The 13,963-nt window shown below is 38.2% G+C and overlaps 1 protein-coding gene across 9 annotated transcripts in view; it reads left to right on the top strand.

Moving 5' to 3' along the window:
• LOC107042236 (sodium bicarbonate cotransporter 3) overlaps positions 1–13,963 on the top strand; it is a 28,843-nt gene that overhangs the window by 13,908 nt on the left and 972 nt on the right. For 4 of the 9 annotated variants that reach the window (XM_015263190.1, XM_015263192.1, XM_015263189.1 and 1 more), the window contains 18 exons: positions 1,142–1,267; positions 1,599–1,667; positions 3,036–3,174; positions 3,609–3,828; positions 3,896–4,019; positions 4,785–4,955; positions 7,786–7,880; positions 7,975–8,160; positions 8,348–8,554; positions 9,212–9,624; positions 9,855–10,188; positions 10,455–10,604; positions 10,845–11,120; positions 11,192–11,581; positions 11,732–11,839; positions 11,902–12,036; positions 13,092–13,273; positions 13,436–13,547. In XM_015263190.1, coding sequence (XP_015118676.1) covers positions 1,142–1,267; positions 1,599–1,667; positions 3,036–3,174; positions 3,609–3,828; positions 3,896–4,019; positions 4,785–4,955; positions 7,786–7,880; positions 7,975–8,160; positions 8,348–8,554; positions 9,212–9,624; positions 9,855–10,188; positions 10,455–10,604; positions 10,845–11,120; positions 11,192–11,581; positions 11,732–11,839; positions 11,902–12,036; positions 13,092–13,273; positions 13,436–13,547 — 3,437 coding nt within the window. Of the gene's footprint in view, positions 1–1,141; positions 1,268–1,598; positions 1,668–3,035; positions 3,175–3,608; positions 3,829–3,895; positions 4,020–4,784; positions 4,956–6,002; positions 6,066–6,704; positions 6,789–7,785; positions 7,881–7,974; positions 8,161–8,347; positions 8,555–9,211; positions 9,625–9,854; positions 10,189–10,454; positions 10,605–10,844; positions 11,121–11,191; positions 11,582–11,731; positions 11,840–11,901; positions 12,037–13,091; positions 13,274–13,435; positions 13,731–13,963 lie in introns of all 9 variants that reach the window. The other 5 variants (XR_001461138.1, XM_015263194.1, XM_015263198.1 and 2 more) reach the window with 5 other exon arrangements.

Raw genomic sequence — 13,963 nt, forward strand, 5'->3', positions numbered from 1 at the left:
GTTCAATTATTCCCCGACGATCAGCAAAAATCTGAAAAATTCCGGTAAATAAATTGTGGAATGTTCAATTAATTGAAAATTCATCGCAATTGGGTACTGAATACTCACACTTTCATTTCAACGTCAAATAAATCGCGGAATTCTCATCTCATTTCCATTGAAATCTGAAATTTCTTCCCCTTAAATCGCGCTCAATGTACTCTCCTGAAAATTACCCGTCTACTGTCCATGAAACTTGAGTTTTTTTTAACAGCGTAGGGGAGGGCTTCGGAAATCGTTAAACCTGCGTGTTATCTCCGCAAAATGAGCTTCGACCCCGAGGTTAAACACTACAGGGGCAGCATCGCCTCTGAAATCATGGGAATATTTATGCAGAGTCCAACCCTTGATTAATCTTCTACAATAAAATTGCTTCCTCATTCACCACTCTTCCAACCGTTTTTTCAGCCTCTCTCATTATTTTTCACAACTCCTCGGAATCCAAAGTCGGCAGTCCAGTTTTCAGAGGTGTGTTTCTCGCATAGAACGACATTCTGGGTCACAAGTAGTGCAGGGAGGGTATGACGTGACTCGTTAGGCTCGTCATGCCTCGCGTGTGAATCGATACTCATCATATTCGATTGTTCCTGTTTCAACTGCTGACGAGTTTATCGCAGATATCTGTGCAAATATTAAATTGATTCGGGATTAACGTGACTATTATTTGAGTAAATAAAATATTCCCTGCGGATTGAATTTTCCTTCCTTTTTTATTGTTGATTGATAATTTATTGTAAGCATTATTATATTATATTATTATTATATTATTATTATTATTATCCTTAAAATTCCATTTCAATTACAATTTGACAAAAATTTCAAAAAAGTGCACCGCAAATTCCAGCCAAGAATTTTCACGTGTCCAATAATCAACCATAAACTACCAGAACTTCCCCCATACTCTTGTCCATGTCCCCCCCCCCCTGATGATCAAGGCCACAGTTTTTTTACAATTTTTCCGCGGATTGCGTTCAATAAATCCTCCCCAACCCCCTCTCCCCCCACATGATAGGCATTCCCATTAAAATGCCTATTTTCGTCTCAATTCTTTTCAACTCCGCGAACAAATGACCGAGCATAAAAACCTCTTCATGATTTCTAGGACACAGGGCGCACACGGTGTATGTGGGGGTTCATCTCCCAGGTGAAAAACGACATCGTCGCCATCACAAACATCACCACCCACGTCAGCCCGACAGCAAAGAGGAGCCCGAGAATGAGCGACCCAGTAAGTGATGTGTCCTATGAATGTTTCCACGTCGAATGTTTTTTCACTCAATCGTATCCAAGAGTATTTCATCCGTCTCCATCTTCCAAATTAATTTTTCCTCAGCGGTTTCATGTCACTGCAATAATTGCGATGGTAAACTGACTTGTGGAAGAGAAATACAATATAAGAAATGGAGGGATTGTGAGAGTTGCGGGGCGAAATGTCCGGCAATCCCCTCTTATATCGAACAATAGACTTTTTCGTTCACGTGGAGATGCTTCAGTGTGAAATTTACAAAAATACAGTGGTAAGGGCAATAGACGAGTTGCTTTTCTCGTTGACGTTACAGGGCCATTGATGATGGCGAGAAGGGGTAGTCGACTAGCTAGCATCTGTGACCCCGATGGCGAGACTATATGTAAGCCCACAATCACCGATAAAATCTCGTATTCATCGGGGTTTTCACGGAATTTCAGTGAATGCGAGATATTGTCGAATAGCAAGAAAATGTTATCAGCTCTCTGCTTCTATACCCCTTTTACTTCGCATCAGTTTTTTTTCATTTTGGATTTAATTAATTACTTGGAGTAGAGACTTTTATGAAACATGATGCTATGGTTTCGCCTTTTATGTTGGCCCTTTGTCGTTTGTTATAGTTATGAGAAACGCTCGTTTATTTAGTTTACTGATACACGGAGAAAAAGTTGGAGGAAAATTACCGAACAATTCATCCTAGCGAATTCGCTGGGCAATTCTATTGGATTTCTATGGAAAAAGTCAATAGAATTCGAGTCTTTTATACAACTTATCTGTTGAGATATTTTCGATAAAATTTCCTTGCCACAAAATTTTTAGTTTTTTTGTTTGATTTTCTTGATGAAAATAAAAGAAAAATGGAATGAAAATAGCTTGGAAAATTTGAGCCGAGGGAATTCTATAGAAAATATCTTGATAGAATAATTTGGATAAAAAAATCGCATTCTATTGCCTTTTTCTGTGGATACTTTAATAGTTGGGTAAAAACTAATGGGAAGTTCAGTTGAAATTCAATGGAATTGTCTAGCGAATTTCCTGTGTTTCTACTAAATTATTTCATGCGTGGGGGAAAAAGAACGAGACGAATAGTGAATTTCTCTTCATTGGCCCGGAAAAATTTACTGAACGTGAGGGTAATTTGCTCCGAAACTAATATTTACCTCGCATTCCATTAAAAATTATCCCAGTGAACGTGATTGCTCGATATTGCGTACAATTTTTTTGTAATGGAGAACTATTTCTCCCCATAAATTTTTTTTTAACCAAAAATGAATGGTAAAATATCCTCCACAAACAGGTGTTTTTACAGTTTTCAAAATTTGCCGCGATTTTCTAGGTAATTTTCATCCAACTCTTCTCTCTGTGTACATATTTCAGGTAAACATTCATAGTGAAAACGCACTCGTTATGTTTTCTATGGAGGGACAAATCTCTTCAAATTGAGAAGTTGATTGCACTTTATATAAATAGATGAATGAATGAATGAATGAGTGAATGAATCAATCAATGCAAATGTTTGAGGTTTTTTTCCTCTGTATTTCAACCATAAAAACACTATTATATTGGTTTGACCCCTCTCCCACGACTGCGAATGGTTGTTGAGTTATTTCGAATGATTAGGTCTCGAGGAGATTTGAATTCCCCTGGCTAATGCTTATACACATATTTTTCAAGACTTGGGTTTTCCCCGTTATGAATAGCCCGAAGAATCCCACAACTTTGAAAATCCACGATAAAACTCTAATTTCAGTCACTCCACCGGCACAAAGGGTGCAATTTATCCTGGGTGAAGAGGTCGGAGACGATGCCCACGAGTCTCATCCACTTTTCTCGGAAATGGAGGAGCTTGTCAAGGATGGAGATGAGATGGAGTGGAAAGAAACAGCCCGGTACTACTACTCGTTGTTACATAATTCGATTAATTCGTGGTTTAGTTTAATCCGCAGAACATTTACTCAATCCATTTTTTTTAAAATTTTCCTCGGAATAATTCATCAGTTGGATTAAGTCCGGACGCAAGAGATAATTTCACATTTAACAAGTGGAACATTTTCAATCGGTGGATAAATTTTATTGATGACCAAATGTTATCGGTAATTCCCATAAAACGTTTTTTTAATCACTTTAAAAAATGTTGACACTTTCTCCTCAATTCCCTCACCATTAAAATAAATTCTAAACTCCTCGGAATTTTCTCTTTAAATCACCCATTACCAAGACATTTTGTTCCTGAACCCCCCAAAGCATCCCCTTTACCCCATGAAAAAAAATTACTCAATGAGAACGTTTTATTTTCTCCATTTCCCTCGGAATAACTCACCAGTTGGATAAAGTTCGAGGAGGACGTTGAAGAGGGTGGAAACCGCTGGAGCAAGCCGCACGTAGCGACGTTATCGCTCCACTCATTATTCGAGCTCAGAAGTCTTCTGCTCAATGGCACAGTTATGCTCGATATGGAGGCCAGCAGTCTCGAGCAAATTGCCGATCTAGTTCTCGATAACATGATCAGCAAAGGAGTCCTCCCAATTGACACCCGAGAGAAGGTACTCACTCTCATTTCCCCTCCCAAACCAATGGGATTTCAGCCTCAATGTGACACGGAAATTGCAGGTGAGGGAGGCTCTGCTGGTGCGACATCGGCATCAGCACGAGCGCCGGAAGGACAACAACATGTCTCGTCTACCCATCATCCGGTCGTTGGCGGATATCGGGAGGAACCACTCGTCGTCAAAGAGTGAGTAATAAATAATTCCAGGATAATAAGCCCAGAATTAATGAGATAAATTGATGAGAATTGGTCAGGTATCAGAGATACAATTTTTTGGGGCGTATTCATCGTTGTCAGAACTGTCGGAAACACTCGGCGGATCAATGGAAATTTCAGGGGAGATGAGTTCACGGTGAAATCGGGGACAAGGTCTTGGAAGGTGAACACCACAGTCCCCTTTTTTCTTTTTTGTTTGAACCTTCAAACTCTCCAGACTTCCTGACGCTTGCCTATCGATTTTTTTTATTTATCGAATGTTTTTTTATCTTGTTTAGCACTCGTTTATTCACCTGATACCTTCTTTCCTTGGGTTTATTTTAGTTTTATTTTTATTTCTATTTTTTTAGGTTTATGTCACGTACTGAAAAATTAAACAGAAGATCTAGGATCTTTCGCTCAGAAATTTTCTTGAAGTTCTAAGTATATTTTCTAAGGTTTTTTTCTTGAATTTAATTATGAAAATGCTATGAAAAAAATTATGCCGAAAAATCTGTTGATTTTTTTTCTAAAAATAAAGATCTTTCGAAAAAATGTCGAGATTAAAGTGCATCTTAAATAGAATTCGAATAAAACTTTTGAATTCAGTAGAATTTCTTGGAGGAAGTGCTAGGTTTTTGTATGAATTTTTAAAATACGTGTCTATTTTAAGTTTAATTATTTTTCTTTATCCCCAATTGTGGTGGATCATTCCAGAGCCTGATTAACGCATTACGCAAAAAAAAAAAATTACAGATTGTGACTTTACATGTGGTATGCGTGGCTTGTTGACATCAGATTTACAGGCTCGTCCCAGTGATGCATACACACCAGCTGTGCCGCGCAGTACAAGCTGTCCAAATCCAAATACAGCACTTATATCGAAAGACTCGAAAGACCTAAAAGGACCGTATCTCCTTGTACCAGGTACAAACAAGGTCACATTATTGTTACCCGGTGATGGGTATGCGTTGGAAATACCAACAGCTGCATTTACTAACGTTCAAGCCAATTTCCCTGAATTAGTTATGCTAGTTTGATAGACTATCAACCCAATACATCCGATTTCCCTGAGTAACTTGGAGTGCAAGTTAGTTATGTGCCCCACAACTTGGTTATAGAGTTTGCGACAGAATCGTTGGGGGTGAGGAACCACTGCGACTACACAGAGAAGAAAAAAGGTTCTAGTTTCAGGGAAAAGTTACGATTGTTTTTTAAATAATTTTTTTTGGAGGTTATCGATTATTTACATTTTTTAAAGTCTTATACTGAGATCATTTGAAAATAATAAAGTTGAAAATTGATTGAATGGTTTTAATTTCAAGGCAAGCGTGTGAGTTTTTAGAAAAAATAATGAGAATTTGAAAGTTCTTGTCTGATCATTACGGGAAAATCTCCTTAAAACAGGTGGAAATATCCCAAATTTTTAGAGATTAGATTCTTTTTTCCTCTCCTCAAAACACCGAAAGAAAAAATAACATGTTTTTAAATAAAAATTGTTATTGTTAAAATAAAAAATTGTTTGTATTTTATCAATTATTCGCATTTTTTGAATTCTCAAACTGCAAACATTTGAAGAAAATGAAGTTTAGGATTTCTTGAATTTTATTAATTTAAATAATTTAAATGATATAATGTTGCTCGGTTTTAGCAAAAATTAATGAAAATTCCTTTAAAAAAGTCAAACTCTAGTTCCTTATTCTCAAAATTAATTAAATGTTTTTAATTTCCACGCAATTACCTTAGATTTTAGAAAAAAATAATGAAAATTTGAAATGTTGTCTGATCATTACGGGATAAACTCCTTAAAACAAGTGGAAATATCCCACATTTCCAGAAACAAGAATCTTTTTTTCTCTCCTCAAAACACCGAAAGAGAAAATAGCGCATTAAAAAACTAATCAACTACAATTTCACACAGTTATTCATAAAATCTTGAATGAAATTTTTTTTCTTTTGGTGCTCAATGGTTAGCTGAATTCAACATACCTCATGTAGTAGGATTCACCGCGTGGATCGCAATGTGTCGTCTGAAAGGTCAGATGGTCACGTTTATTTCGATGGATTAAAATGTTCACCTAAAATTCAATAAATATCTATACCAATATACTTGAAAAAACTGTGCTACTTCACCCTATTGCGTGTATTGTCTGGCACGTCAGAAATGTCCTGTTTCTAACTTCACTCTAACCATCTAAATGTTAGACTAGAAGCTGAAAGCGTATGGATAATACATCAGATTTCTGATTTAATTCAAGCACAGAATGGAACAATCTCAATGTATCTTGACGTACCTACACTGTTGAAAAATGTTGGTTGAAATTTCCGATATAATTCTTCCAAATTAGCATCACACCATAATTCCCTGAAATTTCACAAAATTGCGCAATGAAAAATTAAAAATTGTCTCTAAAAATAAATGAAAATTGCATTTCATTAAATTATCTCACGAAAATTAGTAGAGATCAGGAAAATTCAGGTGAAAATCCTCTCGAATTGTCCCCGAAATTTCAATTTTTTTCAGACAGTGTACGTCTCACCTTTTCAATCCATCGAAACAGAATATATTTCATTTCATTATCAATAGGTTCATAACATTCTCCACGACACTATAAATATTCCTTGTACATAAAATATCCATCGTCTATTTCTGTTCTATCATTTCGTGCTTCGTAGTGGAGGAATCAAACTCTGCACCGGCAATAGCAAGTCATGGTGGCACAGGAATGAGTGCCGGCAGCCGTTTTCTTGCCATACCTGGTAATCCTGATGAATCGCTTTATGTATTTCACTATAAAAAAAACAATTCACGCCTGGTGGTGCTCGCATTGCCGTCGATTTTTCATCATTTCACATGATCGATTTTAACGCTTTACTGTCGGATGTAAAAATACGAGCGCTATGAGGACATAAATTTTTCATACAAACATAAAACATGAGACACTATTCACATCAATCTTCAGCATCAGCACAATTTCTTGGGTGGTTGACAAATACTCGGAACATTTTCACCCTAAATTCAAACCTAAATATAATTTTATTCACCTTACACGTGTAAATAATAATATATGGGATAATGTAACAGGTCAGTCACGAAGGGGAGAGTTATATCCATCCTTGACATTTCATCATGCAATGGATTAGAAGTCGCGTGCATGCAAACGATAAAACCCACGATCCCTTGAGCACTGCCTAACAAACGTTTGAAATGTAGATTTTTTACAATCTTTATTTGCTTGGATAAACCCTGGACGTTGCTGAATAATTTAATTTACGAGTACTTCGCATTTTAAAAAATTTAATACAAAATCTTTGATTTTTGATAGAAATTCGTAGAATTTAATTTTTTCCGCTCTATTGTTTTATTCCTCATTAACAAGTCGATTGAAATTGAAAAAACTTAAGTCTCAAAATTCTCATAAACAGAAAAAATTAATGTCTATTGAATTGTTTCTATCAAATATTTATTGAGAAATCGCATGACAAAATAAAAAAAATGCAACTGAAACGTTGAGTTGAAAAAAAGCTGATGAAAAATTTCTATTCAATTTTTTCGTGCGTGTTGAGTCCACGAATCCGCAGTTCTTTCTCGCCGACAATTCCAGCGTTTCTGAAAACCCCAGAAAGCCTGTCAATTCCCAAGAGCAATCAATAAATAATTCGAGAAGAATCCCCGAGAAAGAACTGTGCTGCACGTTGAAACAGAATGGAACGTCAAGCTTATTGCGGTACTCTGCAAGCAATATTCATCTTCCAGGTCAAGAGCCAACGATAGATCGAAGTCCCAGTAGTATATCGATAAGCAGAAATCACAGTTCAGGTGGTTTAGATAACGGAGACGGCAATCACAAGGTAAGAACAATTGAAATGAAAGAAAAAAACCGTGAAATCAAGGAAAAGCCGTGGAATGGGTAAATAAAAATTATTGAACCTGCATCGGTCCCAGGTAAATACGCATTTTATGCGGAAAATCCCGGCAGGTGCCGAGGCAAGTAATATCCTAGTTGGAGAGGTTGATTTCCTGGAGAAAACACTACCGGCCTTTATCCGCCTCAGCCAAGCCAATATGATGGGAGATTTGACGGAAGTGCCAGTGCCCACGAGATTCATCTTCATTCTTCTCGGGCCGATGGTAATAATAAACATCAATTCCTCTCGTAACACCCATCATAACGCCCCCGAAACGGTCATTGTTATGGTCACAATGGCTGATGTATTCCACAATAAATTTTCCATCGCGGTGTTTGTGTTGTCCCCCCGACGATATAAGTGAGCGTTTGGAGGAGGCACTCTTGCTCATGTGATTATTCCGTCAATAGGGTGGGATTTCCGGCTTTCATGAGATCGGGAGGGCCATGGCGACCCTCATGTCCGACGAGGTCTTCCACGATGTCGCCTACAAAGCCAAGAATAGAAATCACCTACTAGCGGGGATCGACGAATTTTTGGATGCTGTCACCGTCTTGCCACCTGGGGAGTGGGATCCGACGATAAGAATAGAACCACCTGCAGCTATTCCCTCACAGGTGAATATCAAAAATTTTTATAATACTATTTATTCTATTTATTGTTATTAATTGTATTTATTTTGTTATTTTATCTATTTTATGATTTTTAGATTACTTATTTGTGTTATACATTCTTATTTATTTGCATTTGTGAACTTGTGTTGTACTGGCGTTTGTTTTTATCAGCGCCAAAATGAATGTTTGAATTTCCCACACCTTTTGCAGACAAATTTTCATTTTATTCAGACGTTTTTTAGTGTCTGAAAAATGTCTACAAAAGGTGTGTGAAATTCAGATGTTCGTTTTAACTGTGTATTGTGTCAAAAATACAGATTATCAAATGCTCATAACTTCTATGCCACCTGGACCCTCAAAGTTTACATAAGAACGACACAGTGCCATATTAAGCACACATTAAAGTCACAATCACTATTTTTGTCAGGCAGTAGATTATTCGCCTATTGTCGTTTTGCACTGAAATACGTTGAAACTCTCTGCCCGCTAATCCTCAATTCTAATTGAGTTACTTTTGAAGATTCATAACTGTAGTTAAGCCATATTGTCCCATGGGAATGCCTATAGCGCGCATAGTCTGCACGATACGCAAATAAATAAAATGTTTTGCCCACAACAATGGCAGGGCCTTATCCTCGGTGCTTAAAATTTTCATTACAGGACACTAGAAAGAGGCCAAAAGAAGAGAAACCTAAAGAGGAGGTGGACGAAGAGGCCGACGAACAAAAGCTCCGCGAGGAGTCTGGATTATCGAGAACGGGGAGATTATTCGGCGGGCTCATCAACGATATTAAGAGAAAAGCTCCGTTCTACATCACCGATTTCAAGGACGCCATGGCACTGCAGTGCATCGCATCCTTCATCTTTCTGTACTTCGCTTGTCTCTCGCCTATCATCACGTTTGGAGGTCTTCTCAGTGAAGCCACCGGGAAGAACATGGCCGCCATGGAGTCTCTCGTATCCGGTTTCGTTTGCGGAGTCGGTTACGGCTTCTTCTCTGGTCAACCGCTCACCATTCTTGGCTCTACGGGGCCTGTACTTGTGTTTGAGACAATAGTTTTCGAATTTTGCAGGTGAGTAGAGGAGAGCGGGACAAACCCATTCATAATACTGAGAGATTTATTAGATTTAATTTCCGAAGCGAAATGTGGTTGTAGGAAATTTTACGGAACTTTCACGGAATTTTTCCGGAGCGTCTCGTAATTTTTATCTGAATCTCCTGTGAAAAATTACGATACCGTCACTTAAATTTTCTGAGTCGATTCCGTAATTACCGGATTTCTTCCTATTATTTCGTTCACAGAAAAACCGCGTGGAACTACATGTCCTTCCGATTTTGGATCGGCTCCTGGATCGCCGGAATTCTCATAGTACTAGTGGCAATCGATGCGAGCGCCTTTGTCTGTTATATCACGAGATTCACGGAGGAGAATTTTGCTACTTTAATAGCCTTCATCTTCATATACAAAGCAGTGGAAAATGTCTTTGCCATTGGGAAGAAGTATCCTCTCAATACTCACGGAAATGAACTCCTGGACATGAATTGCTTATGCAGACCGCCTAATAGTACGTTAACAGTATTGCCGGGGAGCTACAGCAGCGTTAATTGGACTGCTTTGGATAAAGTTTCGTGTCAGGTATGAGGAGCTTTAATTTTAATTTCTATATTTTTTGGTTCCGAATGCAAACGTTGTAATCCGTAGATTTTCCAAGTCTTTAATTTTGCTTGGAAATTACTTAGAATGTCATGAAACGTCGAGATATAAAATGAAATATCTGCCTGCTTGTTAATATAATAACGTAAAAATGGCAATTGATAAAAAATGCATGGAAAATTTCATCGAATTAATTAATTAATTAATTGTGAATGATATGATCTGATAATTGTGGCTTTTCCTTTCAGAATTTGAACGGTACTTTAACAGGGGACGGATGCACAACGCCTCAGTACGTACCCGATGTGTTCCTTATGTCAATTATACTTTTCATGGGGACATTTTTGCTGTCTGTCGAGCTCAAGGACTTCAAAAATGCCCTATTCTTCCCCTCCAAGGTAAAAATCTACAACCACTATTTTATCAGCTTCCATATCATATCATAAAATCCCTCTATAAAGACCAAATATTCATTAAAATATTAAAACGGAAGAAATAATTGAATAAATGCAACAAGGGACACGACACGTCCGCGGAAAAACACAACATAAAAGACTAACGAGATAGAAAGAGACGATCGTTCACGAAGATGTTTCAGAAAAAGAACAAATACGCAACAGTATTATTTCTATTCCCAGGTGAGACAAATCGTGAGTGACTTCGCAGTGATAATCGCAATATTTTCAATGTCAATACTCGACTACTGCACGGGAATAGCCACTCCAAAGCTCGAAGTGCCGAGTGAATTCAAGCCAACCCTCGAGGGACGCGGCTGGATCATCTGGCCGTTCCAAGAAAATCCATGGTGGAGTGCTATTGTCGCGTGCCTACCAGCACTACTGGGAACAATTTTAATTTTCATGGATCAACAAATCACTGCGGTTATCGTCAACAGAAAAGAAAATAAACTGAAAGTATGGATTTTCTGGAAAAATTTAAACCAAAGATAACAGAATCACTTGAATAATTCTCTTTGTTGATACAGAAAGGCTGCGGCTATCATCTTGATCTTTTCGTTCTGGCGATATTGATTGAAATCTGCTCAGTAATGGGATTACCCTGGTTCGTAGCCGCCACCGTCCTGTCAATAAATCACGTTAATTCGCTCAAACTCGAGTCGGAGTGTGCAGCACCTGGTGAAAAACCACAGTTTCTGGGGGTGCGAGAACAACGTGTCACCCACATATTGATATTTCTCATGATTGGTTGTTCTGTTCTACTCACACCAATGCTGAGCCACATTCCAATGCCTGTACTGTTTGGGGTATTCCTGTACATGGGCGTTGCATCACTCAAGGGCCTCCAATTCTTCGATAGAATACTGATCATGCTCATGCCTGTCAAATATCAACCTGACTACATGTTCCTACGTCAGGTAAATCTACAGTAGTTCCTTTCCTCTAGCGATTAATGTCGATTCAATTAAAGACGAAGAGACTGAAGCGTCTTATCATGACTTATGATGTAAATCCCTCTGACCTTCAAGAATTCCGAAAGGATACTCACACTCCGTTTTTCCCTGCAGGTCCCTCTGAAGCGAGTTCACATGTTCACGTTAATTCAGATTGCTTGTCTTGCCTGTCTCTGGACGATAAAATCGTTTAGCAGCACCTCAATCTTATTCCCGTTAATGGTAAGTGCAAGCACTTATCCTTCGTGAATAATCTGTCTAAATTTGTATGAATTTGTCAACAGTTGGTGGTGATGATTGGCATTCGTAAATCATTGGATCTTCTTTTCACCCGTCGTGAGCTCAAGATTCTTGATGACGTTATGCCAGAGTCAACCAAGAAGCATGCCGACGATCTACGTCAGTTGGAGAGCGGCGAGGTTAGCACCGTAACCCGAATACTAAGAGCAATCGTCTGTCGCAAATAACATCCGAGAAGTGATCCCGGGACTACGTGTCCCGTGGTCACAATATCACTGTGCGACTATGATAAAAAGACTCTCTACGACTCAGCAACACCAAATACATGAGTCATTTTGTAATCTAACAGTAAAGAGCCTAAACAGGTCATTGTGCTTCCAACTCGAAGCGACAAGAGAGTAGATGTTTTTAAAAATTTATTACATTTATCAGTTTTTTGTTACGTTTACTAGAGAATGCCTACATGGACTAGGGTAATTGTCAATCTGTTGTCGAATGACTTCACTGATCATTGAACTCATCACGATTGACAACAGGTTGAACTAGATAGAGAAAAGGTGTAAGACATGACAATTGAGATACAAATCAGTGGTAAACGATGTGCCAAATGTCTCGTGTAAAGAAAAATTTGTTAAACAATATTAAATTGAATTATCAGGCTCATGATATCCAACATTTTGTCGATAATCACGTCGACGGTGTTCGTAACACTTTATACACCCGTATATCACAAATTTTTGCGTCTTCCCGTCTTATCCCAGCTGTTAAATACATTATTATTTAGAACCATTTGTATACAACTGTTGTTTATTCAACATCGACACACACATTGCCCATCACCTAAGTGTCTCGTTGTGCCCACACCAAACACTCCTTCCAAAAATTATGTAGAGAGACAACAAATATGGCTTTTGACGTAATACACGCTATCCCGCGTACATCGTCCACGGAAGGATTGAGAGAGCTCAAGGTATGATTACCTTGAATTATCATTCTCTAACGTCATAGAATTAGGATACTGCGATAACCCGACAATACCCCGATATCTCAGTTGCCCAAATTACGTTTTTTGCTTGGTAGAGTACAAATGTTTGTGTGACAATGATTAGCAGCATTTGTGTACAGTTCCTTCCATGCGCTTCACAGCACACGATTGATGTGGAAGCAGTTTAATTAATTCATAGCTGAATTATAATGAAATATCAGAATCCATCGATGAAATTAATGGCTTCAGGAGCAGCAGGAAGCGTCGGATTACGGTGATACCGGTAACCTCCAGATATCATTGGCTAATGGTAATGTCATGAAGATACCTTTGGCCAGCATCAATATCAGCGAGGAAGTCAATAAAAGTGGAATTTGGAAGCAAGTCAACGATGTCAATTCAACTGAGAAGAAGCAACCGAAGATGATCAAGTACGACGAATGAATGAATATAAATATTGTTATATAGCTGTCATCATGTATCATCGCATCATCGCTACCAGCATCATTCTATCGCTTAGCATACCATACAGAATTTAAGTGCGCATTAAGACAAAATGTACAATATCTTTTTTTTTCGTTCTCGCCCGAAAGTGTGGGGAAGCAGAAGAAGCAATCTAAGAGGGAGGGGAGTCCGGTGGACGAGACGACGCGGTTAACCACTATGACTGAGGAGGATGAGGATGACTGCGGTATCTCTATCAAGGTGACCAGCATCAATGACTCTGAATTGTAATCACAATTGAATTGTGATTGGTGCATTGATTTTTTTTGAAAAATCATAGAAATTTGTTGTTTGGAAAATACATTAAATTATGTATCACACACTTTGCAACACTGTGAGCGAGAGCACCGGCATGACACTTCCTCATGTTTAATACGACCTTCAGTGAGTAATATTAAGACCCTGAGTGAAAAAAATGGTATAGCCAGTCATCATTGATATCGTAATTCGCATTTTTTTCATATTGATTGAATTCACCGTTATGTTTAATGCTGAATTGTCGAGTGTTGCCACTGCATGGATTTAATGTTGCACAATCACCGAATCAAGCACAACGGCCCGTCGACTTGATGCTTCGTTGAATCGTCCAAATGAGCTAAGATCTTCCCTTAATTGGC

Source organism: Diachasma alloeum, unplaced genomic scaffold (genome assembly GCF_001412515.2).
Source record: "Diachasma alloeum isolate Michigan unplaced genomic scaffold, Dall2.0 Dall_scaffold_00430, whole genome shotgun sequence".
In the NCBI taxonomy this organism is placed as follows: domain Eukaryota; kingdom Metazoa; phylum Arthropoda; class Insecta; order Hymenoptera; family Braconidae; genus Diachasma; species Diachasma alloeum.